The 27,718-nt window shown below is 33.2% G+C and overlaps 1 protein-coding gene and 1 non-coding gene across 2 annotated transcripts in view; one reads left to right on the top strand and one right to left on the bottom strand.

Annotated features, from left to right (window-relative positions):
- Positions 1 to 21,549, top strand: part of LOC100024319 (glutamate decarboxylase 1-like) — a 47,535-nt gene extending 25,986 nt beyond the window's left edge. The window contains exons 8-15 of the mRNA XM_056821098.1: positions 3,161 to 3,215; positions 3,722 to 3,838; positions 4,644 to 4,708; positions 5,835 to 5,913; positions 9,032 to 9,181; positions 14,245 to 14,352; positions 17,255 to 17,344; positions 21,376 to 21,549. Of these exons, the coding sequence (XP_056677076.1) occupies positions 3,161 to 3,215; positions 3,722 to 3,838; positions 4,644 to 4,708; positions 5,835 to 5,913; positions 9,032 to 9,181; positions 14,245 to 14,352; positions 17,255 to 17,344; positions 21,376 to 21,549 (838 nt within the window). The remainder of the gene's footprint in view (positions 1 to 3,160; positions 3,216 to 3,721; positions 3,839 to 4,643; positions 4,709 to 5,834; positions 5,914 to 9,031; positions 9,182 to 14,244; positions 14,353 to 17,254; positions 17,345 to 21,375) is intronic.
- Positions 21,550 to 26,218: 4,669 nt separating this feature from the next.
- On the bottom strand, positions 26,219 to 26,322 carry LOC130458626 (U6 spliceosomal RNA). Its single transcript, XR_008918037.1, has one exon. It is a non-coding gene; the product is annotated as a U6 spliceosomal RNA (small nuclear RNA).
- Between the last annotated feature and the right edge of the window lie 1,396 nt (positions 26,323 to 27,718).

Here is a 27,718-nt window from a genome sequence, read left to right as displayed (position 1 = left end):
GTCAAATCTGACAGCCTTTTTTTTGTCCTGATGACCTTGTCTTATCTTGTCTTGTCTTGTCTTGTCTTGTCTTGTCTTGTCTTGTCTTGTCTTGTCTGTCTGTCTGTCTGTCTGTCTGTCTGTCTGTCTGTCTGTCTCTCTCTCTCTCTCTCTCTCTTTCTTTTCTCACTAAATTCCATGAGTATCATTTCTATGTAAATAAGATCAAGTTCTAAACATTCATCCAAATTCTCTCTGGATCTTCAATCCCAGTTCTCAGTTGCTGGTGGCATCTTAACTAGTCTAAAACTGAATTCATTTTTTTCCCAACTAAACTCTCTCTTCCACTATTCTCTTCCATCCTAAATAATGTTACCAAAGTAATTTTCCATAAATGGAGGTTAGACCAACTGATTTCAGTACTCATCCAACTCTGGAGGCTTACTAAGATGGCATGAAACTCTACGATTTGGCCTCAACTTTCATTTCCAATATCACTGTACTTTACTGCTTATTCCATATTCTATAATCCATCTAGACTGGATTGCTCTCTATTCCTTACACAGTATTCTCAAACTCCCTTCTCCTCACCTTTGTATTGGCTATCCCTCTTATTCAGAGTGAATTATTTTTTATCTCTTCCTAAAGTCCCTTTTTCCTTCAAGATACAGCTTAAGCTCCATATTTTAAATGAAGCCTACTCAAATCTCCCCAATTTCTTAGGTCTCCTTTCCAAACATCCTTACACTTAACACATATTTATCTTCCATGTTTTAATCTTTATTTAAGTTGTATATATTTTATAGCTACTTACTAATTCTACCATTAGGATGTAAGACCTTTGAGGAAATGGAATGTTTTAGTATTTTTACTTCAATATCTTTTACCTATTATAATGGCTGACCTATGCACATGTTGATTATTAATCGTTTGATTAGTCTCAGTCATAAATAGAACTAATTTAGTACCTTAGGTTGAGTGTAATGAATAGGGCACTAGGTTATAATATTGTTAAAATATTACAAATATAAAATTGTTGCTTTAGGGAAAGACTTATAATTTAATGAGGAAAAATATATAAAATAGATAGTCAAGATGCCTGCATTTGGATACCTGTCCTGCCATTTCTAAACTCTATGACTTTAAACAAGTAATTTCCATAATTAGTTCTAAGTTTTCTTATAAGTAAAATGGGAATAAAATGGGATGTTCTATCTATCCATCTCCTAGGATTTCTGTGACAATCAAATGTTTTTAAATAACTTTAACAATAATACACTAAATAAATATAATATGATAGTGTCAATGTTGAATATAATTATCAATGTATTATCATTAGCATCTTAATTAACTGCTTTATACAGGGCATTGAGCTAGGATAGGAGTTATAAAAGAATTATATTGAAAGGTATATCTTTATGGAGCATAACATCTTGTAGGAATAATAAACCTTAAAATATTTCAAAATTAATATATATATATATATAAAGTATAATATATATATATATCTATATATAAAGAGGGTAAATAATTTAGTAAAACAATCATAGAAAGATTTAAATTCCAAATTCTGGAGAACCCAAGACTCATGCTCAAAAATATATGTCTTTAATTTGACATGGAATCATTAACAACATGATAAAATTATTACCATTCTTTCTTGTTTCGTATTTTTGTTTATAAATTTATTACATTAACAGTATAATATGCCATGCAAATAAAGATGGAAATCTCACTGTGGGCTTAAATCTTCTGGAAAGTGTTGGAGGAGGAAGGCATTGAGCTTCTCTGGTTGCCCAAAAGCTTCAAGTTCCTCAAGGAAAATCAACATGTTCATTCATGCTACTTTGTTTTAAAGAATCCAGGCTTATAACAATTACTTTAATTAAAATAAAATCTGTTCATAATGGCAGCAAAATTATTAGTGCAATTCTAATTTGCTAGATTGCATATGACACATCCTTCCTACATAATGAGTACTCTCAGAAATTGGTAACTGGTGCGACTTGATGTTGAGCCACAGGGAGTTAGTTAATTGTTCTCAAAAAGCACATTTATTTACCTCTGCATTGTACCAACCCTCAAGGAGTTCACATATCTGAAGAACAAATGATAAAATTATTGCAAAAACGGATCTTGCTGAAAACATATTCCAACTTTTTGGAATATTACATATTCCAGAAATATAATAGAATTGTATATTATAGATTTTGTGACAGTAGATAGGTGACTTACCCTGTCTTGACTTGGGTGTCCTCAACTGTGAAGTGAGGGAATTTAAAATGACATCTTCTAAAATACCAGTTAACTAAAGGTCTGTAATTCCAACTAGAAAACCAAACTGCTCCTGCCATCATTGGATTGCAAAATTGTATTTGCTTGCTCTAATTTTCCTTTGCCTACACGGCTGTGATTGTGTGATATCTGAAAGTGTAAAAAAGACAGCAGGGCAGCTGGCTTGTGGCTTAGTGGATTGAGAGCCAGGCCCAAACACAGGAGGTCCTAGGTTCAAATCCGACCTCAGACACTTCCCAGCTGTGTGACTCCCATTACTGCTCTTCTGCCTTAGAACAAATACATAGTATAGATTCTAAGATGAAAGGTAAGGGTTTAAAAAAAAGTATAAAGAGACAGCATGGAATTTTGGGTAGTAAGCAAGATTTGGATTCTGGAAAATTTGAGGTTAAAATCCTGCCTTATGTACTTGCTAACTTAGTAGATTTAAATGAGTTACTAAAGGATCTCTAGAGCCTCAAGTTTCTCATCTGTAAAAGGGGATAATTAATATACCTATGCCACATGGCTATCCTAAGGAACAAATTAAATAATTTATGTTAAGTACTTTAAATGCATTAAAGCTCTATTTGAATGTAAGATGGTAGATGATTATGAAAGAAAGGCAGTATCATTAACTAAGAAATGTTAAATATTTCCAAATATAGTATATATGTAATACAGTTGACTAAAAAGACCAGTTGATAACCAAAAAGACGATTTTGAACATCCAATGTGCAAAAGTTAATTTGCTAGATACTTAAAATATTTCTAGTAAAGTGTATGTTCTTTGGAATATGCCATACAAAGAACCCAATCTTCAAAATTCATATTCTATATATTTTATGTTCTCCAAAATGAATATCTAATAATGTTTGTGTGTTTTCTGATTATTTGCATTTTCAAGGGGGAAGATGATTCCTTTAGAATTAGAGAAAAATATACTACAAGCCAAGAAAATGGTATATTTTAAAATTTCTGCTTATGGGATATGTGATAAAAAGACATGGGATTATCAGCATTGAATAACTGAATAAAAACACAAGAAAGAAAACGGTTCCCAAAAATACCCGAAAGGGTTTTGCACAAACTCCAGTACTGTAAGACATAATGGACAGTTTCTCTATGGGCTTTGTTTCTGGCAAAGGTCAAAAAAGCAAATCAATAGATCATCATCCTATATACTATCCACTGCTCATAATTGTTCATGTTTTTTGTTCATATTTTTGTATATTTTCTTTTATATAGCTGAAATGTAGCAAAAATAATTGAAAATGTAAGTGACACATGAAGCTATGTGAGACTTTAACAATGAGATATGTTTATTTAAATATTTAACAATAATAAAAATGACAAGCAGTTAAAGAACTTACTGGGAAGCAATATCCATTCAGTTAATGCTGGACCTCAGAAACTATAAGAATCATTCCTCATCACACATATTCCACTGACCTTATGTTTTTGACAGGGACTTACTCCCTTTTGTGTCAGTGCCACAGCAGGTACAACCGTATATGGTGCCTTCGATCCTCTGGACAACATTGCTGATATTTGTGAGCAGCACAACCTCTGGATGCATGTGGATGTAAGCCATTCACTTGAGTCTGACATAACATTTCCTTGAAAAAAATATTAGAAAGAATCATCAATGATTCTTTCTGTGCCCTAAAGACAAGGCAAAAAATTTTCCTCCAACCTCATTAACTTAAATTAATATATTCATTGTCTTAAACAGGCTTACATTGCAAAAAAAATCAAAACAGATGAAAGTCAATTTTAAAGAATGCTTTTGAAATGATAATGTGGATAGCTTCCACTTTATTGATTAATAGATATTACTCGAGTTTTACTCTTTATCTTCTAGGCCCAGATCCATAATGTTTATAATGTTGTGTGTCTGTCCACTTGGTTGGCCAGCACATTAATAATATCATGAAAAAACTTTTACTTCTTTAAATCAAAATAACATGGTATTCAAGAGTCATTTAAGGGAATCTAAACACATGGAAACTAGTGGTTCAGAAAGCCTTACTTTGGCAGTTTTCCTCCAGTCTTTGAATAAGAATCTTCCCATAGTAAAAGCTAATAGAATAGAATTTGGGTTGTTGGGAATTATTGTCAAATTTGATGGCAAAATAATGATTTTGTCTATCTTTGTTCATTGTCCTTGAAAATACTTCTTGCATTAATTGGCAAATAAGGGCTTTCATTTGTCATAAAGCATAATTAGACCCAGAAAGGTATAATTGAAATTAGGGTTATGCTTTTGAAAAGAGGAATTATTCTAGTCCAATTTAAAATTGATATGCTAGATAGAGTTAATGAACAAGACATAAATGAGAGATTTTAAAAACGAATGATATGTAAATAATTTTTCACATTTGTTTTAGGCAGCATGGGGAGGTGGATTGTTGATGTCCAAAAAACATTCTTATAAGCTCCATGGCATTGAAAGGTGAATAGATTCTATTTATTTGGGGGAATGATTTAATCATTAAAAAGTAGGTATTAGTCAAACAGCAAACCGTAACTAATTTTTATTATATGCAAGGCATGTGAACACTGGAGCTATGAAAAGCATAGGTGGAATTACACATGTACATACCTAGGCATATACAAAATACCTACAAAGTTGAGTGAAGGTAATCAGGGGAAATGGAAGAATCCAGTGGCTGGGACATCTATTAGGAAAGGCTTTCTGATGGAGATGGTGTTTGAGCTGAATTCAGAAGGAAAATAGGAATTCAAAGAGGTGACAGTAAGAATATTCCAGTCTCCAGTCATGATGTATGGCCAATGAAAAAGCATAGAGATAGGAGATTAATAAGCAACTATTAATCAGGACTATGTGTCAGGCATTGTACTAAGTGATAGTGACAAAGAAAAAGCAAACGTTTACCCTGCCTTCAAGAACCCTACATTTTATTGGAGGAAATAACATAGACGTGTATAAGTGTATCTGTGATAGATACAGATATGAGGTAATTTTAGAGAACAAGGATTTATAAACTGAGACCATAGAATGAGAAAGGCCTCCTAAAGAAGGTAGCTTTTGAACTGGGTCTTGAAATAAACTGGAGTTTCTAAGAGGCAGCTGTGAGAAGGAACTATATTCCAGGTATGAGAAAGAGCCCCTGGAAAGATATAGAGATAGGAGATGTAGCATCACATATTGGATATAGCAAGTCATCTGGTATGGTTAGACTATAAAATGTGTGGAGGGAAGAAAAATGAAAGAAGATTTTACATGGTAGGAAGAAGTCAGATGATGAAGAGCTGTAAATGCAAAACAGAGGAATCTATCTTTAACTCAGAGGCATTAGGAAGCTACTGGTGGAACCTATGAAGTAAAGGAGTGTGTGTGTGTGTGTGTGTGTGTGTGTGAGAGAGAGAGAGAGAGAGAGAGAAAGAGAGAGAGAGAGAGAGAGAGAGAGAGAGAGAGAGAGAGAGAGAGAGAGAGAGAGAGAGAGAGAGAGAGAGAGAAAGAGACTTTTTCTGTGGTCATATCTGTAAAAAATATTTTTTTTAATTTTCTGGCTTAATATGATCACTATCTAATTTGTAGCTGATTTGTCACCTAGGGCCGACTCTGTGACCTGGAATCCCCACAAACTGATGGGTGTCCCTCTTCAGTGTTCAGTTGTCCTCATTCGAGAAATGGTAAGTTGTACACATGACTAAATCATGAACTTCATTCCATCATGATACAAGTTTCTCTAAATGTGTAGTGAATGTCCTGAAAATGAAAGCATGGATACAAAATCATAATTGTGTATCTTGTTTTGATAATTCTGTAACAGAATGATAATAAAATATACGAAGTTAGCTCCCCATAAATGAATGATTCCCATCTCTGCACTTAGTCAACCAATGAACATTGGTGCTGTAGAGCCAAAAGTAGGTGTTACTTTAGGCATGAATGAGTGTGTTAGAAATATAAACATTACTTACCTGCATTAATAAAGGAATTTTAGAAATCTCATTTTTTTAAAATATCAATGAAACCACTGATCCTTTAAAATATGAATTATTGTGTTTATTTCTAGCTTGCAGTAAGAGGTTATCCATGTTTTGGATACTTTTTACATTTTTCTACCTTAGTTTCTTTTTTCTTAAGTATGAAAATTAAATTGATATAGCAACTGCATTTAGCCCAAATGATTAACTTGTAACTTTTCAAAGAAGTTTCAGGGAGCTCTCTCAAGATAATTATTTTGAAAGTCATGACTAAGAGCATTTGTTTTATAAGTATTTTAGAGAAGTGAGTAAAGACTCTGAGAAGTAGGAAGTAGATACCCAATGGGTGAAAGTGGTTGGAATTCTCAAACTAATGGATTATATTGTAGTTTATTATAATTTCTAACTCCTGAAATGACGGAAAGATTTGGAAAAGCATTTTATGTCTATTGTTCAGTTCCCTTAATTCTCAAAGCACCAACATTTTCAATAAGGTTTTAAGGTTATCTATGGAAATATGTGTAAACTGAAAATATTTGATAATATATTAAAGTGCTTTGTAAATTTTAAGGTATTACATTTAGTAGCTATTGTTTCTATTACTAATATTCTTATAGACATTCATTAAGGAGAAAATATGTTTCTGGATTATCTGTCTGGATGACATATAGCTGGGACACCATAACTATGAGAAATTTAAATTGAACATTTTCTGATCATATTATGAGCAAGGCATTAAAGAGCATATATATATATATATACATATAAAATACACTTTGTACTATGGGTACTGATGAATTTTTCAATAATATTTTTTAAATCTAGCAAATGGTATATAATACATTATGGAAAATAATTTCATTTAACATAGTACAATTGTCAATATCTTTCAGATGGCTTTAGATAATTGTCAAACCATTGGTTTTGATTCATACTTTTAATATGAGATTTCTTTGTAAATTTAGGTGGGAAATGGATGATAGTTTTTCAACAGTAAAGGAATAAAGCTTATTAAGCTTGGTATATTGAGCATCAGAGCAAGAATTTCCACTATGTCAAATAGTGACTTAAAGACATAGATATGGAGGAGGGAAGGTAAAAAGAAAGGATGTGATTCTTCATTTCTTATGCTTCCTTTCCAAACCAGTGCTCTTCTGAATCTTTCTTGTCTCACAGCTTGAGTACAAAGAAATAGTTAACACTTGAAGCAGTGGTCCCTACCAAAGAATATGGAATTCCTTTTATAGATATATACTTGTCCTTTGTGTGGAGAAATAGACAGTGGATAGATCTTTAGTAAAAGCCTGCCTATTCTTGTCAGTGGGTGAATATGCAAGATTCTGCTGTTTAAAAACATTTATCTAAGCTATCTTGGGCTGACTCATAATATGGAGAGGATGGACCTCCGTAATTTTTAAATGGGAGGATTATATTTGAATTTTAAATGTAGTGGGTAGGTGAGAATAAATTGGAGAACCACAATATTTTAACTGCTTAGGATCCTTAGATCTTATAGACCTTGTCAATGCACCCCAGTTTATATAATTGATATTTAAACTGTGATTAATTATTATTTTCTAAAGTTACAGGAACAAGTATTGTACTTGCCATTAAATATATATTTAATATAATTACCTAATTTTAAAAGGACAATAATTTTCTTGTGTTTTTAAATTTGAGGTGGCTAAGATTTTATAAATCATTAGTATAATTTGTCTCAGTGAGAATATCTGCTAAAGTCTTCAAGTTTCAACTAAATATTTCACATTTTTCTAAGTATGTTAGATTGTTTTGAATTCCAAAATCAAAAGTATTTAAATTATTTATTTACTCTTGTATAAGTATATAATTGAAATGACATTAGGAATGGGAACCAGGATGAGGAATAAATTGGACTTTTGATTTCCTTGCTTTGGGGTACTTCCTGGTGAGCAAATTCTATACAAAAGCAAGTTGATGCTTTTTCTACTCCCTTTAGTCTTAAAGAGATATCTAGAACAGAGAGAAGATTAAATAACTTGCCCAGATTTTTATGAGGATCAGGGATAGTAATGAAGCCTTAGATCAGAAAAAAAGGATTATTTAAATGATCAAGAACAAGTGATAGCACATAGACACTTCAAGTGCTACCTGGGTACTTTTAAGGAAGTAAAAGACCTAATGGAAACCACTCAGCATATAACTTTTGTCCTCTAAGGAGCATTCATGGGAACAATGGTACTATAATTCATTCCAGAATGAAACATCTAACATATTTTCTCCACAACATATTCTTCTCTAAGAAGACAGCACAATCTTCTTGCACTTAGGAACACGACAGAAATTTAGCATTATATTAGGAGGATAGTTAAGCAGTAAAATCAACACCAAAATAACATAGTACTAAATAGACTGAGAAAAGAATGTTTATTTACAACATATGAGCTAAAACAAGAAGGCAGAGCACCACCTTGTTCAATCTCCAGTAGTAAAATGACTGTCAACTGACTCAATTATCTTTGCTCTTTTTCACATGTCAATGAATGACTATAAAAGTGCCATAAATATTGATTTTAGTGTAACAAATAAGTTTCATTGATCAGGTGAATTCATAAATATTAGATCCAAGGATAATGAAGGTCAACTGTATGTTTTATATTTACTTATCGATGAAGGTAAATGTGGCTTATGATCCATATCAGCATGCCAGTGGACACACAGTAGTGAAAATGAGTTTGTTGAAATACCAAACTACTTAGTATAAATGCTAACTTAATAGAAAACAACAGTTACAAATACTTTTAAAATAGTTTATTCACTAAATGTGGAATATTTTTGCTAGGGTCTTCTTAAATCATGTAACCAGATGTGCGCTGAGTATCTATTCCAGCCTGATAAACACTACGATATAGGCTATGACACTGGGGACAAGACAATTCAGTGTGGCCGGCATGTTGATATCTTCAAACTCTGGTTAATGTGGAAAGCAAAGGTAAGATTTCACCATCTGTGTTGTTTGGGATTTGAGTTATTTGGGGGAAATGGTTATGTTAGCTTATCATAAATTCTTGGGAATCATCCTCATTTGAATACCACCCCCAAAAAAATTTTGTTCTAAATGTGAGCTCCATGGATTAGCATCTAAACAACCTAATGCTCATGAGCTACCTCCAATGGTTTTACTTTTGCTAGCCAGCCAAGAGAATTATTCTTTTAAACAAATGATTTTCCATTAAATAGTATAGCAAATTAAATGATAAAAATTATTTAAAAAGCAAGAAATAAAATGAAATGAAATAAAATGAAATGAATAAAAAAGTTCTAGAAAACCAACCGAAAGTCAATTTTCAGTGACAACTGTAGATGTTATGATGTCATGAAAAATGACTGATCCTGTGCAAAAGTTAAATGAACATCCAGGATTTTTTTTTTTTAACAGACATTTCTATGTACATATTGGATATTCTCTACCATTGCTTAACCTATTGCCAGTACAGAAGGGCATATATGTAGAGAACAAGCATATCCAAAGTTCATGTGTAAGGTACACATATGTCCAAGGAATATGGAAAGGACCCATGTGGCCAGGGAGCATATATGGAGAGCACACATGGTGGGAGGTCCTGAGAGAGCACATGACATCTCATCCCTCTGATGTTGCAGGACAGCCAGTGAACAGTAATGCCTACACATTGTTCTCTGCTAATTTATAATGGGAATATTGTATTTGCTGGGCATGTCATGTCTGTGCTGTATAGTGCATGATGGTACCATATTATATCTGTTGAACATCCTTTATTCTCTGCCAAGCTACCCTCTGCTCTCATGTACTTTAGCTTTGTGGGTTTTAAAATGAACATACAACAACTCAAGTATTATAAGATTTATTAATAATAATTAAAGTAGAAAAGAACTAGCTAAAAAAGGTGCTAACTCAGCCCTCTCCCGAAAGAAGAAAGGAAGAGGGAGGAGTTATAGCAACTTATAACCAATCACGCAAAGGCGAGGACACAGGAAAAGGGAAAAGGATTCTAGGTAATACAGAAAGGAATTTTGGGTAATGTAGTTTTTAGGGGTTCAAGAATTTCCAACTATAAAGCTTTAAGGCTCATGTAATCCTGTTTTCCTTCTATCTACTAAGAAGTGGTGAAGAGAAAACTTTTCCTTAATGAGGATAAACAAGTTTTTTGTTTTGTTTTGTTTTGTTTTTTTGTGGGATTTCACTTGGATGATTGGACAACACAAAGACCAGGTAGCTAACAAAAGTGAACCATAATACCACAGGGTTATAAATAGTCTATTCTTTTTGGTAATCCATGTTTATGCTAAATAAAAGTTTGCAGATTGAGACAACTATCTGACTTAAGATGTGAAATTCCTTATAACTCATTTCCCATCTGCAAAGTGATTTTCTAAAGCCAGGCATGACCATGATACATTCTCTGCCTTTATCCACCCCCCCTATAAATTCATGCAGCTCACTATCATTTCCAGAATTACATATTAAGCCTTCTATTTGGCATTTGAGGTTTCTCCATATTATGATCCCTCTCTCCCTTTCCAGTCTTTGAATACTTGCCTTTACGTACTATACAATCTAGCTACATTGGCCTACAGGGAGTCCCTAGCATATACCACTCTATATATCCAGACCACATACCCATGCACAGGTTATGCCTGGTGATTGGAATTCTTTCCCTTCTAAACTACCCTCCTGACTTTCTGGCTTCCTTAAAGATTAGCTTAAATCCCACATTTTTCCTGGAGGATTTTTTTTCTGATCCTTCTCAGTGCTAGTTCCTTCATTCTAAAATTATCTTCCATCTCTTCTGGATATATATTGTATATGCAATAATTTAAATGTTGTCTCTGTCAATAGAATATATATTCCTTATGGAAGTATATTTTTGCCTTTCTTCATATCTCCCCATTAAGTACAATAGCTGACACATAGTGCTTAATAAATGCTTTGTTGATTAGCATACTATTATTTAACCATTCATGGTTGTCCAATGTATCCAAACTTTATGTGCCTGCTAAAAAAATGAGCTATGTAGAAGTTGGAGTTTAAAACTCTCAACTCCTAAAACTGCTATTTCAGGAAGTGTAAGACATCATATCTCATTTCACTCCTTACCTCTTTATTCTTCACCAACCTTCTTATCAAGAGGCATTTATCTCCATATACGATGACCTCCCTTGTTCTGGAACAAACTAAATCCAATTCAATTCTATGATTGTTTTTGGATGAGTTATATCAATTTTCCTTCTTATAGATCCATTCACCATTCACCACCAGAGGGTTCTAACTTTCTGATTCCAAGTGGCCCTCCCAAGCTACAGGACACCCCAAAACATAGACTTCTTTGAGGCATAGACTGGCTTTGTTTTTGTGCTTGGATCCCTAGTACTTAACATGTAGTGAATATATGATGCTTTAAAATGTTCATCTATTTATTCATTTCCAAGTTCTCAACTTAATGAAAATCAAATTGATCAAAAAGAAAGTGAAGTTGGAAAGGTCTGGCTCCTTGATGCTCCTACTCTATATCTGCCTTCATGTTGAATATCTGACCACATCAAAACAAAACAAACATAAAAGAAACAAAAAAACCTGTTTTTAAACTGAGTTCTTTTCAAATTTAATTTTCTGGGTTATTCATGTATTATGGAAAACATATTATCATATTATTCATTTTTATGAGTGAATAATCTTATAAAACCAAAACCTCAAATCATATACCCAAATAAGTAAAATATCATATCTTTTCAACTGCATTTCTACTACAACAGTTTTTTCACTACAGATAGATGGTATTCTTTTTCATTAATCCTCAGAATTGTCCTGGATCATTGTATTACTATTAGGAGCAAAATCTATCACATTTGATCTTACACAATATTTTAGCTACTGTGTATAATGTTCTCCCATTTCTGCTTATTTCACTTCACATTTGTTCATGTAGTAGTTCTTTCCAGTTCTTCCTGAAACTACTGTTTCCATCATTCCTTGTAGAACAATAGTTTTTCATCACCATCAAACACCATAGTAGATTGAGAGCCAGGCCTAGAGATGGGAGTTCCTAGGTTCAAATCTGTCCTCAGACACTCAGACACTCAGCTGTGTGACCCTGGGCAAGTCACTTGACACCCACTGCCACACCCTTACCACTCTTCTGCCTTGGAACCAATACATGGTATTGATTCCAAGATGGAAAGCAAGGGTTTAAAAAAAAACCCCAAAACTTCAAGAATTATCTGTGAAACCCCATATCTAGATCTATTTCAAGGTTTTCCATGATTTATACACTTTAAAAAAATACTGTGAAATACAGCTATAATATTGTTTAAATAATAGTTTACTTTTCTCCCAAGTGTTAATTTCAGGGATAGAGATAGGGCCTAAACTTGTGTTCAGTATGGAAACCAGCATAGGAAAAGGCACTGTGAAGAAAGGTCATCCTTCAAAAATCATGGATTCCTTCTGTTCGTACCTTCTTTTAAATATTTTCATGGACAGAGAGGGGAGGACTGAGATGTTAAGTAACTTGTCAAGGGGTACAAATCCAGCATGTATCAGAGGCAAGATTTGAATCTAGCTCTTACTGGATCCATCAACTGTCCTATTTCATTTTATCTCTTATTTAAAATTCAAATAAAAATATAATTCATATATATTTTTTAAAGAACACTTGTATGTGCTATGGTTAGAAATAATAGCCATGAAACCAAAAGATGCTTGCTCCTTGGAAGGAAGGCTATGGCAAATATGTATATCATAAAAAAAACAGAGACATTACCTTGCCAACAAAGGTCAGTTTAGTCGTGTTTTTTCTGGTCATAACATATGGTTGTCAGAGCTGGACTATAAAGAAAGCCAAGCTCTGCAGAATTGGCACTTTTGAGTTGTGATGTGGGAGAAGACTTTTGAGAATCAATTGGTATCAGAGATCAAATCGGTCAATATTTAAAGAAATTCATTCATACTAATCATTGCAAGGGCAAATACTGAAGCTGAATGCTAAACACTTTGGCCATATAATGAGAAGACAGGACTTACTTAAAAAAGAACCTGACATCCGGAATTATGGAAGGCAAAAAGAGAAGTGGATGGCAGAGCATGAGATGAGACAGTGCCATAGAAACAATGAACATCAGCTTGGACAGACTTTGGGAGATAGTGAAATAGGTCTGGCATGTTATGGTACATGGGATATTAGACACGAGTGACAGACTGAATGAATAACATTTTTATAAGAGATAGGAGTGAAAGGGATGATAATAGGGAAGGAGTCTGACTGATGTGAGATGAAGAGAGTTCTTAACTAGCCTTATTTTTTTTTCAAAAGAAACTTGAAGCAAAGTGAGTTCCCCAGCTAAGAAGCTGGAGGGAGAGAACATCACGGTGAACTTGAAAAGGGATTTAAAATGACCCTCTTACTATGTAGAACACAGTGACCTTAGATTTTTCAGGAACTGAATGAATTCAGGGCAAGAGACTGAATAGTTTTGAAAACATAGTCTCCAACTAGATATTTAATAATTGACCTTCAGAAACACTGGAAACAATAACTGCATTAGAATTTCTTAATAATAAAATTACATACCTGAACAAAATTTAATATTACAAAAAATGACTCTATTAGGACAGGAAATGTAGAATTCTCATCTGTGTTCTTTGTTTTTTCTACTGATGAATGCATCACAGCTACTTTTCTTTTAATTGTATTTGTTTATGTAGGGTCACAAGATTACATAGAATTATAGCTGAAGTGATCTAGGAGGTTATCTCATCTCACCTCCTGATATTATAGTTGAGTAAAGAAATGGCTCAGAGGCTTACACAGGCTTTCCTTCTAGTTAATGCATGTGGGTTTCTTTGGCACAAACATTCCGCAAACAAAGTCATTGTTTTAGGAATTGTTTGTTTTTCAAGCTTTTAATTCATCATGTATGATAGGCATATTTCTATTGAAATCAGTACAACAGAAATTAACCTGTTGATATCAGATGAAATTTTGTGAATGAAAATTAAACTGTCTGTATTCATTAAAGGGCACCTATGGCTTTGAAGTTCAGATAAATAAATTTATGGAGTTGGCAGATTATCTTTACAAGATCCTGAAGAAAAAAGAAAATTTTGAGCTTGTATTTGATGCAGAAGTAAGTCCTTCAATTGTCTTCTCTTTTTCCCCTTTCTCTATTCTTTTGTTTTCCTTTACTTTCCACTTGTTTCCTTTTCAACTCTCTCATTTTTTCTTTTATTATGTCTTTTCTTTTGTTTTCCCTTATTTTATGCCTCCTTTATATTTTCCTTCCTCACCTTTTAATTCCCCATTCTTTCCCTTATTTAAGCCTTTACTTGTCTTCTCTTCCTTAACATGTTCTTTCTTTTTGCAAAAAACAAACAACAAAAAAAAAACACCCTGATGATTATATGCAGGCAATGAAATATTTTTTCTATTCCCATTCTACCCTCTTTCTTGTTCATCCATGTAATTAATGAAGACATTTTTTGTATGATTTGGATTTGGGAGTTAGCTAAGCTCACTTAAATGCAAAAGTTATTGGAATTGAAGTAATGGTTTTTAATGACCTAAGTTTCTAAAAAATCTTTAAAAAACATATTTAATTTATTTGTATTCTTTTAAAATTATTTATCCCATGACAATTGCTAAAGTGATTTTTCTGGCACCAAACCCAGAGTAATCTAATGTTTCTTTCATCTCTTAACTTATATTAAATGACATTTTTCTATAGAGAATGAGATATACAAAGTATGGATAATTGAGGTCATATAACATTTTTTAATAGGAATAAGTTACCAGATGAAGAAAACTGCTTAGTGGAATCATAATATAGTCCATTCTCTCATCCTTCTTTGGAGGACTATGAGTCTTAACCATGAAAGAAATTTAGTAAAAAAAATTTTAAAGTATTTTCAGCTAAAAAAAACTTTTTTTAAAGTGAATTGTAGACATGCGACAAATAGTAATATTTTAGGAACTAAAATTTTGAGTCTAACAAATCATATGATGACTAGTTTTTTTCTGTTCACAAGATTTGAAAAGAAAGATGGAAATGAATAATTTTATAGATTAAATAAATTAATTTGTATAAATATTCAATTTTAAAGTGTTCTTTTAATGTAAGTAACTATTTTCTGAAATTTTACTATATTGGCATTTTCTTTTAAAAAGTAGTATCATCAACAACAAAAAATGTAAAGGAAGGTCACCTAGTATACCAGATCTCAAACTGTCACAAAGTGGTAATTATCAAAACAATCTGGTATTATCTAAGAAATAAAGTGTTGGATCATTAGAATAGATTAGGTGCACAATAACTATTAATAAATAACCATAGTGAGTTAGTGTTTGTTAAATCAAAATATCCAAGATTTGGGAGCAAGAACATACTATCTGACAAAAACTATATAAAAAACTTGGAATAATATGGCAGTCTGAAGATAGACTAGCTTCTCACAACATAGACCAAGATATGGTCCACATGAATACATAAAGAGTGATATCATAAGCAAACTAGGGAGCCATGGAATAATTTATCCATCATATCTATGTGCAAGGGAAGGATTTACGGCCAACAAGGGATAGAAAAGAGCTATTAGATAAAATGGATAATTTTGATTATATTAATAAGTTTTTTTTTTCCCCCAAATAAAGCCAAGCTATCCAATTTTAGAAGAAAAATAGGAAGTGGGGGTAAGGGGTGGAGAATAATTATGTAGGAAATATCTCTGATAATAAAATGATTTTTCAAATATATAGAGAACTAAGTCAAATTAATTTTAAAAATAAGTCATTATCCAATTGATAAATTGTCAAAGGATTAAAAAAAGCAATTTTCAGATGAAAAAAATCAAAGCCATTGTCAGTCAAATGAAAAATGCTCTAAATAATTCTTGATTAGAGAAATGCAAATTAAAACAATTCTGAGGTATCTTATCCTATCTCTATCCTTTCCCCATTACATACCTCATACTTATCAGATTGACCAATATAACAGAAAAAGTAAAACGATAAATGTTTGAGGGAATATGGGGAAAGTGGGACACAAACAATACATTGTTGCTGGATCTCTGATCCAATTCAACCAACTCAGTGAGCAGTTTGGAACTATGGCCAAAGGGCTATAAAACTGTGCATGTCCTTTGATCCAGAAATTCTTCTACTAGGAATATATCCCAAAAGGATAAAAAGGGGTGGGGGTAGAGGAACAGGACTTTTGTACCAAAAATACTTACTGAAGCTCTTTTTGTAATAGCAAAGAATTGGAAATTGAAGGGTTGCTCACCAATTGGAGAATAGCTGAAAAAGTTCTGGTAGATGACTGTATTGTAATACTATTGTGTTATAAGAAATAGCCGAATGATTTTGAAAAAACCTGGAAAGGTGTGCATGAACTGATATAAAGTGAAGTGAACAGAACCAGAGGAAGATTGTACATAGTAACAGCAATATTTCTTGATAAACAACTATGAATGATCTAGTTATTATATAATAATTTTATTATTATGTACATTATATATCATATAAAATATACATAATTATATATTATATAAAACCATTACACAATATAATATGATATGATATTATATCTAATTATATAGCAACCCAAGACAATTCCAGTGCTTCATGATGAAAAATTTTATCTCTTTGGAGAAAGAACTGATGGAGTCTGAATACAAAACAAAGTATAAAATCTTTCAGTTTCTTCTCCCCCACTTTTTTTTGAGATCCCTTCCACAAAACGACTACAGTGGAAAAAATATTTTATGACATCTCATGTCAAATCTATATCAGATTGCTTACTGTCTCAGGGAAGGAGGAAAGGAAGGAATGAAATAAGAAGGTTGGGAAGAAAGAAGATAATTTGGAACTCAAAATTTAAAAATAATTAAAATCAATTTTACATAGAATTTGGGAACAACAAAATATTATTATAGAAAAGTAATATCAACTTTGAAACAATCAAGGTGAGCAAAAATCTAGAAGAAATTTAACAATTTTTATTGTATTATTTATATTCCATTCTTGTTTTCAAGCCTGAACTCACTAATGTTTGTTTCTGGTATATCCCACCAAGACTTAAAAGCATTTCAAATGAATATGAAAGACAACAAGAACTTCAAAAGGTCAGTTTTTGTTTTGTTTTGCTTTTGATGTTTATTTTAGATTGTATCCATCTATGAAGGGGACCTACTCAAATAAAAAATGATGTTAATTACTCTCTATACTAGATCATTATGTCTTCTTGGACTGGGCAATGTAACATGGATAAGCAGAGTTCTATCTCCTTTACTGAAAGAAAACTAAAATGAATACTAAATTTCATAAAGTTCTTATCCTCTATAAAGGAATAGTAGCATGATATGAAGTCATCACAATTTCATTTTTTACTATATGTGAATTATAAATTGGCAAATATTATTTATTAGATAAGGATATTGATCTTGGCTTCATCAGATAGAGATTAAAAGAAAAATGCATTGATATTTATGAGTTTCAGGAATTTCACTGCAATAATAGATTGTTTTGGGAAGTGGCTTGGTTGCTCAGTGGATAGAGCTCTAGGTCTGGAGTCAGTAAGAAATGTGTTCAATTCTAGCCTAAGGCATTTAGTAGCTGTGTAACCCTGGGCAACTCACTTAATTTCTGTTGCCTTAATCCACAAGAGAAGGAAATATCAAACTACTTCTGTTTCCCTGCCAAATAAATCCCAAAACAATGTTGGCAGGGTGTGGTCCATGGCATAATGAGGAATCTGATGAGATTGAATAGTAACAAGAGATAATTCTCCCATTAGAAAACAGAAATCAATATTGCTTAATTTTGACTGCCTATTAATACTATTTGATAGTAAATTTAAGATGTTACAAAGAGACTTTTTAATTTTTCTAGGAAGTTGAGCTTTATCACTTTTCACTCTTCTATGAAGTGAAGAGAGCTTATCTGCAATGCCAGTGTATTCTGAGTGCTCCAGGCACTCCTAGATCAACAGATCTAGCTATCCCAAGAAAGAGTCTTATTATGGTGTCTGACTATTAACCCTAAACAGTAGATGCTTATAACATTGGCCTTTTTACCAGGTTCTGTGCCAAATACAAGGGATAGAGACAAAATAGAAATTAACCTCTACTATGAAGAAGTTTTCATTCTTAATGGAACAAGACAATGATAGAAATGTTTATAGCAAAATTGGAACTTTAATTGATCATTATTTCAACTAGGGGTTGAAATTAGATCTTTCTATATACAATTTATCTCCAACTATATCGGTTCCCTAATGCAGCTGAAACCCTCAACTGTTTATGTTCTTTCTTTGTGATTTTTTTCAGGTTCTTCCATAAATATTTCACAAATTAACCTTTCAATGAACTGAAAGCCTTTTTCTTTTCTTTTTTTAAATTTGTTGGAAGTAATAATATACTACTCTGCTTGCCTTTCTTATTTTCTTGTTATGCATGCTCAAGACAGTGTCTTTCTTTGCCATTTTTGATAAAAAATCATCAATGTCATTTTATAATCTTCTTATTTTTATTAAAGTTATAATTCTTGGGAAAATTAGATCTATATCTGAAATAGGCTTCAGATTCATATCCATTGAGTTCATTTTGCAATTGAAGAATCTGAGAATCTTAGAGTTTAAGTGATGACATAAATTACATGGGTAGTCCAGATCAGAGGCTAATCCTAATTCCATTGTACCATGCTATTCCCTTTGTTCTGTAGTCATTTTACACCAAGGAAGACCTGGGGTAAAAGGTGTATAATAATTAAAGGAAATAATGAAAAAAAAACTGAAGAATGGAGGCCTAGCAGTACCAGATCTTAAACTATACTATAAAGCAGTGGTCATCAAAACAATATGGTACTGGCTAAGAGAGAGAAAGGAGGATCAGTGAAATAGACTAGGGGTAAATGACCTCAGCAAGACAGTGTATGATAAACCCAAAGATCCCAGCTTTTGGGATGAGAACTCACTGACAAAAATTGTTGGGAAAATTGGAAAGCCATATGTGGAAACTTAGGTCTAGATCAACATCTCACACCCTATATCAAGATAAATTCAAAATTACTAAATGACTTAAATATAAAGAATGAAGTCATAAATAAATTATGTGAACATAGGATAGTATATCTGTCAGATCTCTGGGAAAGGAAGGAATTTAAGACCAAGCAAGAGAAAGGGAACAAAATGTAAAATGAATGATTTCAATTATATAAAATAAAAAGGTTTTGTTCAAACAAAACTGATGCAAACAAAATTAGAAGGGAAGCAACAAAGTGGAAAAACATTTTATAACAAAACTGTCTGACAAAGGTTTAATTTCCCAAATATACAAGGACCTAAGTCAAATTTACAAAAAAATCAAGCCATTCCCCAATTGACAAATGGTCAAGAGACATGAACAGGCAGTTTTCACATGAAGAAATCAAAACTATCAATAAGAACATGAAAAAGTGTTCTAAATCCATGCAGATTAGAGAAATGCAAATCAAAACAACTCTGAGGTACCACCTTATACCTAGTAGATTGGTCAATATGGCAGCAAAGGAAAGTGATAAATATTGGAGGGGATGTGGCAAAGTAGGGATACTAATATACTTCGGTAGAGTTGTGAATTGATCCAACTATTCTGGAGGGCAATTTGGAACTATGCTCAAAGGGCTTTAAAAGAATGCCTGCTCTTTGGATCCAGCCATAGCACTGCTGGGTTTATACCCCAAAGAGATAATGAAGAAAAATACTTGTACAAAAATATTTAGAGTACGCTTGTTGTGGTGGCAAAAAAAAAATGGAAAATGAGGGGGGTGTCAATCAATTGGGAAATGGCTAAACAAATTGTGATATCTGATGGTGATGGAATGCTATTGTGCTCAAAGGAATAATAAAGTGGAGGAATTCCATGTGAACTGGAATGACCTCCAGGAATTGATGCAGAGTGAGAGGAGCAGAACCAGGAGAACATTGTACACAGAAACTGATACACTGTGGTACAATCGAACGTAATGGGCTTCTCTACTAGCAGTGATGTAATGATCCAGGACAATTCTGAGGAATTTATGAAAAATAATGCTATCCACATCCAGAGAAAGAATTGTGGGAGTAGAAACACAGAAGAAAAACATTTCATTGATCACATGGTTCAATGGGAATATGATTGGGGATGCTGACTTTAAATGATCACTCTATTGCAAATAGTAATAATATGGACATAGATTTTGAACAATGATACATGTATAACCTAGTGAAATTGCTTGTCAGCTACAGGAGAGGGGATGGAAGATGGGTGGGAAAACCATGAATCATGGAACCATGGAAAAATACTGTAAATAAATAAAATAAAATAAGGTAGGATTTTTTTTAGGGGTATATAATGACTAAAGAAACCTACTAGATAGTTAGTTATCTCATTATCTAGAATGGCCCTTATAACAAAATTACATGTGATAAATCAAATAATGAGTAACCATGCAATGCCTCAAGAATAAGGAAATGGACAGAAAAAGAAATAATGAAAGATTTTTAATGGCAGTTGAATTTTCCCTTCCTGTAAATTTCCTGCCCCAATGTTATCTGCCTGGGGCCCTAACTTTAACTACACTTGCATAGTGCTGTTCTGGGAAGCTCTCCAAAAGAAATGTTGGTCTCCTTTTACTTGACATGAATAGATAGCATGTTTTACTATCCAAAAAACTAACCTCATTAAATAAATCTATTTGCATTTAGGTTGCCATGTTGCAATAAAATGAGCACTAAAATCTATTATTATTGTCTCTGCTTGAAATTTGAATATGCCATATAATATTTCATTTTATCCACTTTCCAGGTGTTTCAGTTACTTGATTTGCCAAATGCATAAAATCTTTTATAGCTTAAGTGTAACACATTTTATTTTGATGCACCCTAGCTACTTTACATCTTCCTATGAAAATTCATAATTCTGGATTATGAAACATAAAGATGCAAATACTATGAGCTCACCTCATAGCTCTTTCCTTCCTCTATTGAGTTAAATATATCTACCTTAAAATATACTTGATAGCTTGCAATTTTCATAGTCTCCTTCAAGCTCAGTGTGTGATTTTAAACATCTAGAAAGAAAATAAAGTTTTAGATTGTTAAAAGTAAGTTATCTTTCTATTTCTATCTTGTATGCAGATTGCACCAAAGATTAAGGCAATGATGATAGAAGGTGGCACAACTATGATCAGCTACCAGCCACATGGAGACAAAGTCAATTTTTTTCGAATGGTCTTCTCTAACCCTGCTACCAAACAATCAGATGTTGATTTTCTTATTGATGAAATTGAAAGGCTTGGGAAAGCTCTATGATGCCTGTATTTACATTTGTCAAAATAACACACTTTACAAACTAGAATGTCTTATTAGGGTCTTTTTTGAGCCTTTTCCTGCTATTTTTTAAAAACTATTTCTTAAAATTTTGTTTTGTTTGCTTTTCCTGGATGATGTGGTGAAGAGAAAATCTTACCAGTAGGCATAGTCTGTCTCTAATGCTAGATAAGATAGAGATAAAGTTAGATTCTTTGTATCTGTACTTGTGTAATTGTTAAAGGCAAAATCTACACTGATATATATTCTTAGTTTGTTTTGCCAAAACCAAGACTCATGAAATATTTGTCTTCTTTCCTATGATAACTTAGGTGAAACATTAAATATTTATCAAATTGTCTATATTTTTGCAGAAGTGTACAAGGACTGGAATAGGGAAATTTTGAGACATCTATATACAACTAATGGGTAGAAAGTACTTTACAAATATTATGTCACCTCAATCTCATCCTCTCAAACACCTGATGAGGCAGGTGTTCATCTCCTAATTTTACAGATAAGGAAACTGAGTCTGAGAGATTAAGAACATCACCCAAGGCAGGATCTGAACTCATCTCTTCCTGATTCTATATCCAACACACTAATATCTACACCCCAACTGTCTATTTTCCTATTTCTTATTATTTTAAATTTATTTAGCATCACCTTTCTTTCTACCCACATATGCCATATTAAAGTTCTTATCATTATTTCATTACCTCTTCTTCCCCATTCTCACACTGCAATATTACATAGAATGTAATGCTATGGAAGGCATTTTTTTAAAGATTATAATTCAAAGGTCAAGTATTGTCCTTCTAAAAACATAATTTTAAAAATATGACAAATGATTTAGATAGCAAATTTTAGTACTTAACATTATTTATATGAACTTTTCACTCATTAATTTTACTAATTTGCTTGGGTTCATTTAATTCTTCATTTATATTGAGCAATGGAAATAGAGGAATACACTAGCATAAATGTTATTAGTAATTAAAGCCCAAAAGAACAAAACTAAGTCAAGTTTAGAATTCTGGAATATTGTATTATATGTTCATTTCTATATTTTACCATGTATCAAAGTTTCATTGAATGTGATATTAAGTTTTAAAATATTTAGCTAACCATATTATATAAGACAAGCAGTACTTGAACTCATTGAACTTTAGATTATCTCATTAAGTTGTGAGCTCCTCGAAGTAATCATTTTTTCTCTTATTTCCCCAGCACTTAACAAAGTAGCTGGAATGTAGAATGATTATTGTATATTATTAGTCACTAATCTCAATTTGAGCTGAGGATAGTTGTATATTCTGTGTCGTTCTGTGCTTCCATAAAAAAATGAGTAAAATGAATAGCTACTTTTGTTTTCTTAAATAACTAGATCATATTTTCTATTTTCCCTGATAATTCTATGAAATTCCACACAACATAAAATTGAAATGCTTTATATCCTTAGGAAATGGTGTTTATCTAGATTTTTTGTTCTAGAATTTGTTCTAATTTTTAGCCTTAATGGTTCAACCAATCCCCTTTAAAAAATTGCTTTTAATGCTCTGATATACTTATCCCCCCCTTTTAATGTTTAAAATTTGACACTTGCACAGTAGTTTTGTTCCTAGGATGCAGAAATATTTTTTATTTGATCTCCTTTTCGTCAAGGTCCACATTAGTGGAATTTTTAATTTGGGGTCCTGAATTTTGAGAGGATTCACAAGCAACCAATACATTTTTATCACCAAGAAGATGAAGAACAGAAATCAATAAGAAACTAGTATAATTAATATATTGACCATTTTTTTTAATCTCTTGATCGTAGGAAAGAACTCTATAGTTATACTAGCCTGTGAGATTTTACTAAAATGTAGTGGAAACCCTGAAGAACAGAACTTAGCATTTCTGGTATGTCATATTACTTGACTCTAATGATGCTTGCAGCATATTCTGGGGCAAATGATAAAAAGGTGACAATGAAAGAACATCTCTGAGTTACTTTTGGAATCCCTATGAATTCAGTTCTTTTCCTTGTAGCATAGAAACTGAGAATTATGAGTTAACTATTTCAAGTCCTCCCAATATGAGAATGATCTCAGCAGTATCTTTACAGGTGGTTAGTCAATCTGTACTGAGATCTTCCATTGTTAAGCAGCTTGCTACCTTGTTAAGAAGCCTATCCAATTACTTAAAATAACTAATTGAAACAAAGTTCCTTTTTCTGATGTGAAATCTTTCTACTAGATTTGCATCCATTTGTGTGAGTTCTTCCTTTTGGTGCTATAATAGATAAATCCATTCAATTCAAATCAACAAATATTTAATTGAAAGCAAATTATATGAAATACTGTGCTTGATACTTTTTTCTTTCTTTGTTCAAAGATATTTTATTTTCCTAATTACATGTAATAATAATTTTCAACATACTTTTCTGAAATTATAAGATCCAAATTGTCTCCTACTCTCCTCTCCCTCCTCCCGCCTTGAAATGGTAAGCAATTTGATCTGTGTTCTATGTGAATTATCATGCAAAACACACTTTCATACTGGTCATTGTTGTAAGAGAATAAATAAATTAAATAAATAATCAAGGGATAAGATGAGGCACCACCCCAGGGAATCAGTTAGTTCAAGAGCAGAAGGAAAAAAAAGAAGGCCATTTAAGAAATAAAAAGTGGTCTTGCCAGAGTTATAATGGTTTATTAATAAAATGAGAGTGAGACAGAGACAGAGAAAGACAGAGACAGAGACAGAGAGACAGAGACAGAGAGGCAAAGAGGAGAGAGAGACACAAAGAGATAGAGACAGAGAGAGAGGGAGAAAAATAAAGACAGAGACAGAAAGAGACAGAGAAAGAGACAAAGAGAGGGAGAGAGAGACAGAGACAAAAAGACAGAGACAGAGAGATATTTTGATTTCCTTTAAGGTAAGATTTGGTCCCAGATTTAAGCCTCCATGTCAAGCACCAACCCAGGGAGTCAGTCTGTTCAAGGGTGGAAGTAAAAAGAGTTCCTTCCTGCATGGTGACAACAACACTGACACTGACACTAGGGGATTCCAGGTCATTAGATATGACTTTATAACATGCAACATTGGGGTGCCATGCGATGGCCACTCTCCTTCCTGAGCTCTCCTTTTAAACCCCACTAGCTCCTCCCTGCTCTGGCTCTGGCATGTTGATGCTTATGCTGCCTACAGGGGATGCTAAATGATGCCAGCATAAGGCGGCCAGATATGACACATTAGTCAGGATCAAAGCTAGAAGGGAGGTAGGTCCTCAAGATATTTTACTTCTCACATCACTTAATCCTATTTGCCTCTGTTTCCTCATTTTTGAAATAAGCTAAAGAAGGAAATGAAATAACAGTAACTCTGCCAAGAAAACCCACAATGAACAAACTGACTATACTACTTAATTATGGCTTTTATACTTAAGATTCGTTTTAAAAAGTTAGTGCTCACTGATTAGATAACAACTGTGTTTTTTAAGGAATTGGACCCCTTGTGGAAACTAGATATATCCAGAAATAACTGATACTATAGGATAGAGAACATCACGAGCAACAAATTTGTTTGGAAGTGACATTCCGTGTAATATAAGATACTACAAAGATAGAAACTATATGTTGGATTTGAGCTTTCAATGATCCTCCTCTTGTTGGGTCACCCACAGAGTGGAAAGTGAAGTTGCAACAAATGTTTCTATCATGAAGATTACTAATTACTTGCTAGAAAGACAGTATTGTGGCCCCCATGGCATTTCTTGCACTCGTATATATAATTTGAGACTATATCATACAAGGAATATTGACCCGATTCTCCAAGAAAGATAAAAGCTACATCCCTGGTCAGGATGGTATTTGATGGTATTTGAAAAAGATTAGGGCAAAGAGATGGTCTCTTGACAGTGGAATACTCCATAAGGACCTAAGAAGTGGAATCAGAAGACTATGGAAATGTGTGGAGGAAGTCTCCAACTTTCAGAACTTCTGAGCCAATAACTTCTGGGATTCTTTCTGTAATATTCAGAGCATTTAAAGTGAAAAAAATAATCATGGGATGTATGTTGCAGGCTTTTGCTTATTGATATTCAGGGTTAATGGAAGAACATGACTCAGTTAAAAATGGAACAGATGACATTTCTTTAGGAAGTCACATGAATTGAAAACAATCTCTGGACTGAACTCCTCTCTCATGGGATCCTTTAATTAGAATAATATAGAAACTCCCAAGATTTGGGGATGCCCAGATGGAAGTTCTTAACACTGCTTTCTCACCTCCACAGGATAGTAGCTGTCTATGTTGCAGTAGAAATATATATATATATATATATATATATATATATATATATATATATATATAATTTCTTCTTCATTTACTTTAATTTTCTTTATTAATTTTTGATACTGACAATTCCACTTTTCTCTTTCTATTTTTCAATCAATTAGCAAATCATTTATCTATTAAAACAGATGCTAGTTTTATTTATCAATTTAATGCTCTTTTGGATCAATTTATTAAGAATGCAACTAAAAATATTGGAAAAACAGCACATTTAAATACCTCAATTAAATACTCAAAGCATAAATCCCTGAATAGTTTAAAAGAAATTTTTAAAAATTGAAAGCTAATTTTGGTGAAGGTATTACAGGCAACAGAGATATCTATACTCTTTTTTTTAATGGGACATTTCACAAATTTGCATATTTTCCTTGTGCAGAGGCCATGCCAATCTCCATATCATTCCTATTTTAGTTTATATGCTGCCAAAGTGAGCACTGTACATTCTTTTCTATTTTGATTCAGTAATTACCAGAAGTCTATCATAACTAAATTTTCTAAAATTCTACTTCCCCCTACGTTTGGTTAGATTTATTTTAGGCATATGGGGTAAATTAAGGTCCCTGAGAGTTCCTAGCACTCCTGGGCTTGTCAACTCCTCAGTGGCATTTGCTTACTGGATAAAAGGAGTTGTGAACATGGGATGGTAACTATCTTTTCCCACAAGAATTATTCCTCTTCATGATACCTTCAAAGGTCAAATTAAAATCAGGGCCTGTGGTCTGGGAGAGTATTGTCATTCCTAGTGCTCTTGAGCTCAAGGTCCTAGAACATCTTTACCATGCCCCAAGAGGAGGTGATAGCCAAGGTCATTTGATCTGCTTGGCACATGCTACCTCCTAGCTCTTCCTCAATTAAACTGTCTTGCCTAGCTCCTAGTTTGCAGCTTATTGGAATTACAGATATTTGGGATGATGTGGAACTTATCTCCTTGATTATTGCTCCCTTCTGGGATGTTAATATTAATTGACAGCTGGGTATTAATTTTTTAAAATAATATTTTATTTGATCATTTCCAAGCATTATTCATTAGAGACAAAGATCATTTTCTTTTCCTACCCCCCACCCCCCATAGCCGACGCATGATTCCACTGGGTATCACATGTGTTCTTGATTAAAACCCATTGCCATGTTGTTAGTATTGGCATTAGAGTGTTCATTTAGAGTCTCTCCTCAGTCATGTCCCCTTAACCCCTGTAGTCAAGCAGTTGCTTTTCCTCAGTGTTTCGGCTCCCACAGTTTGTCCTCTGCTTATGGATAGTGTTTTTCTCCTAGATCCCTACAGATTGTTCAGGGACATTACACCGCCACTAATGGGGAATTCCGTTATGTTGGAGTATACTACAGTGTATTAGTCTCTGTGTACAATGTTCTCCTGGTTCTGCTCCTTTCGCTCTGCATCACTTCCTGGAGGTTGTTCCAGTCTCCATGGAATTCCTCCACTTCATTATTCCTTTTAGCACAATAGTATTCCATCACCAACATATACCACAATTCGTTCAGCCATTCCCCAATTGATGGGCATCCCCTCGTTTTCCAATTTTTGGCCACCACAAAGAGCGCAGCTATGAATATTCTTGTACAAGTCTTTTTCCTCATTATCTCTTTGGGGTACAAACCCAGAAGTGCTATGGCTGGATCAAAGGGTAGACATTCTTTTATCACCCTTTGGGCATAGTTCCAAATTGCCCTCCAGAATGGTTGGATCAGTTCATAACTCCACCAGCAATGAATTAATGTCCCTACTTTGCCACATCCCCTCCAGCATTCATTACTTTCCATAGCTCTCATGTTAGCCAATCTGCTAGGTGTGAGGTGATACCTCAGAGTTGTT

The sequence above is a fragment of the Monodelphis domestica genome, chromosome 3 (assembly GCF_027887165.1).
Source record: "Monodelphis domestica isolate mMonDom1 chromosome 3, mMonDom1.pri, whole genome shotgun sequence".
In the NCBI taxonomy this organism is placed as follows: Eukaryota; Metazoa; Chordata; class Mammalia; order Didelphimorphia; family Didelphidae; genus Monodelphis; species Monodelphis domestica.
Note: the sequence above shows the minus strand (reverse complement) of the source record. Positions and strands in the feature narration are given on the sequence as shown.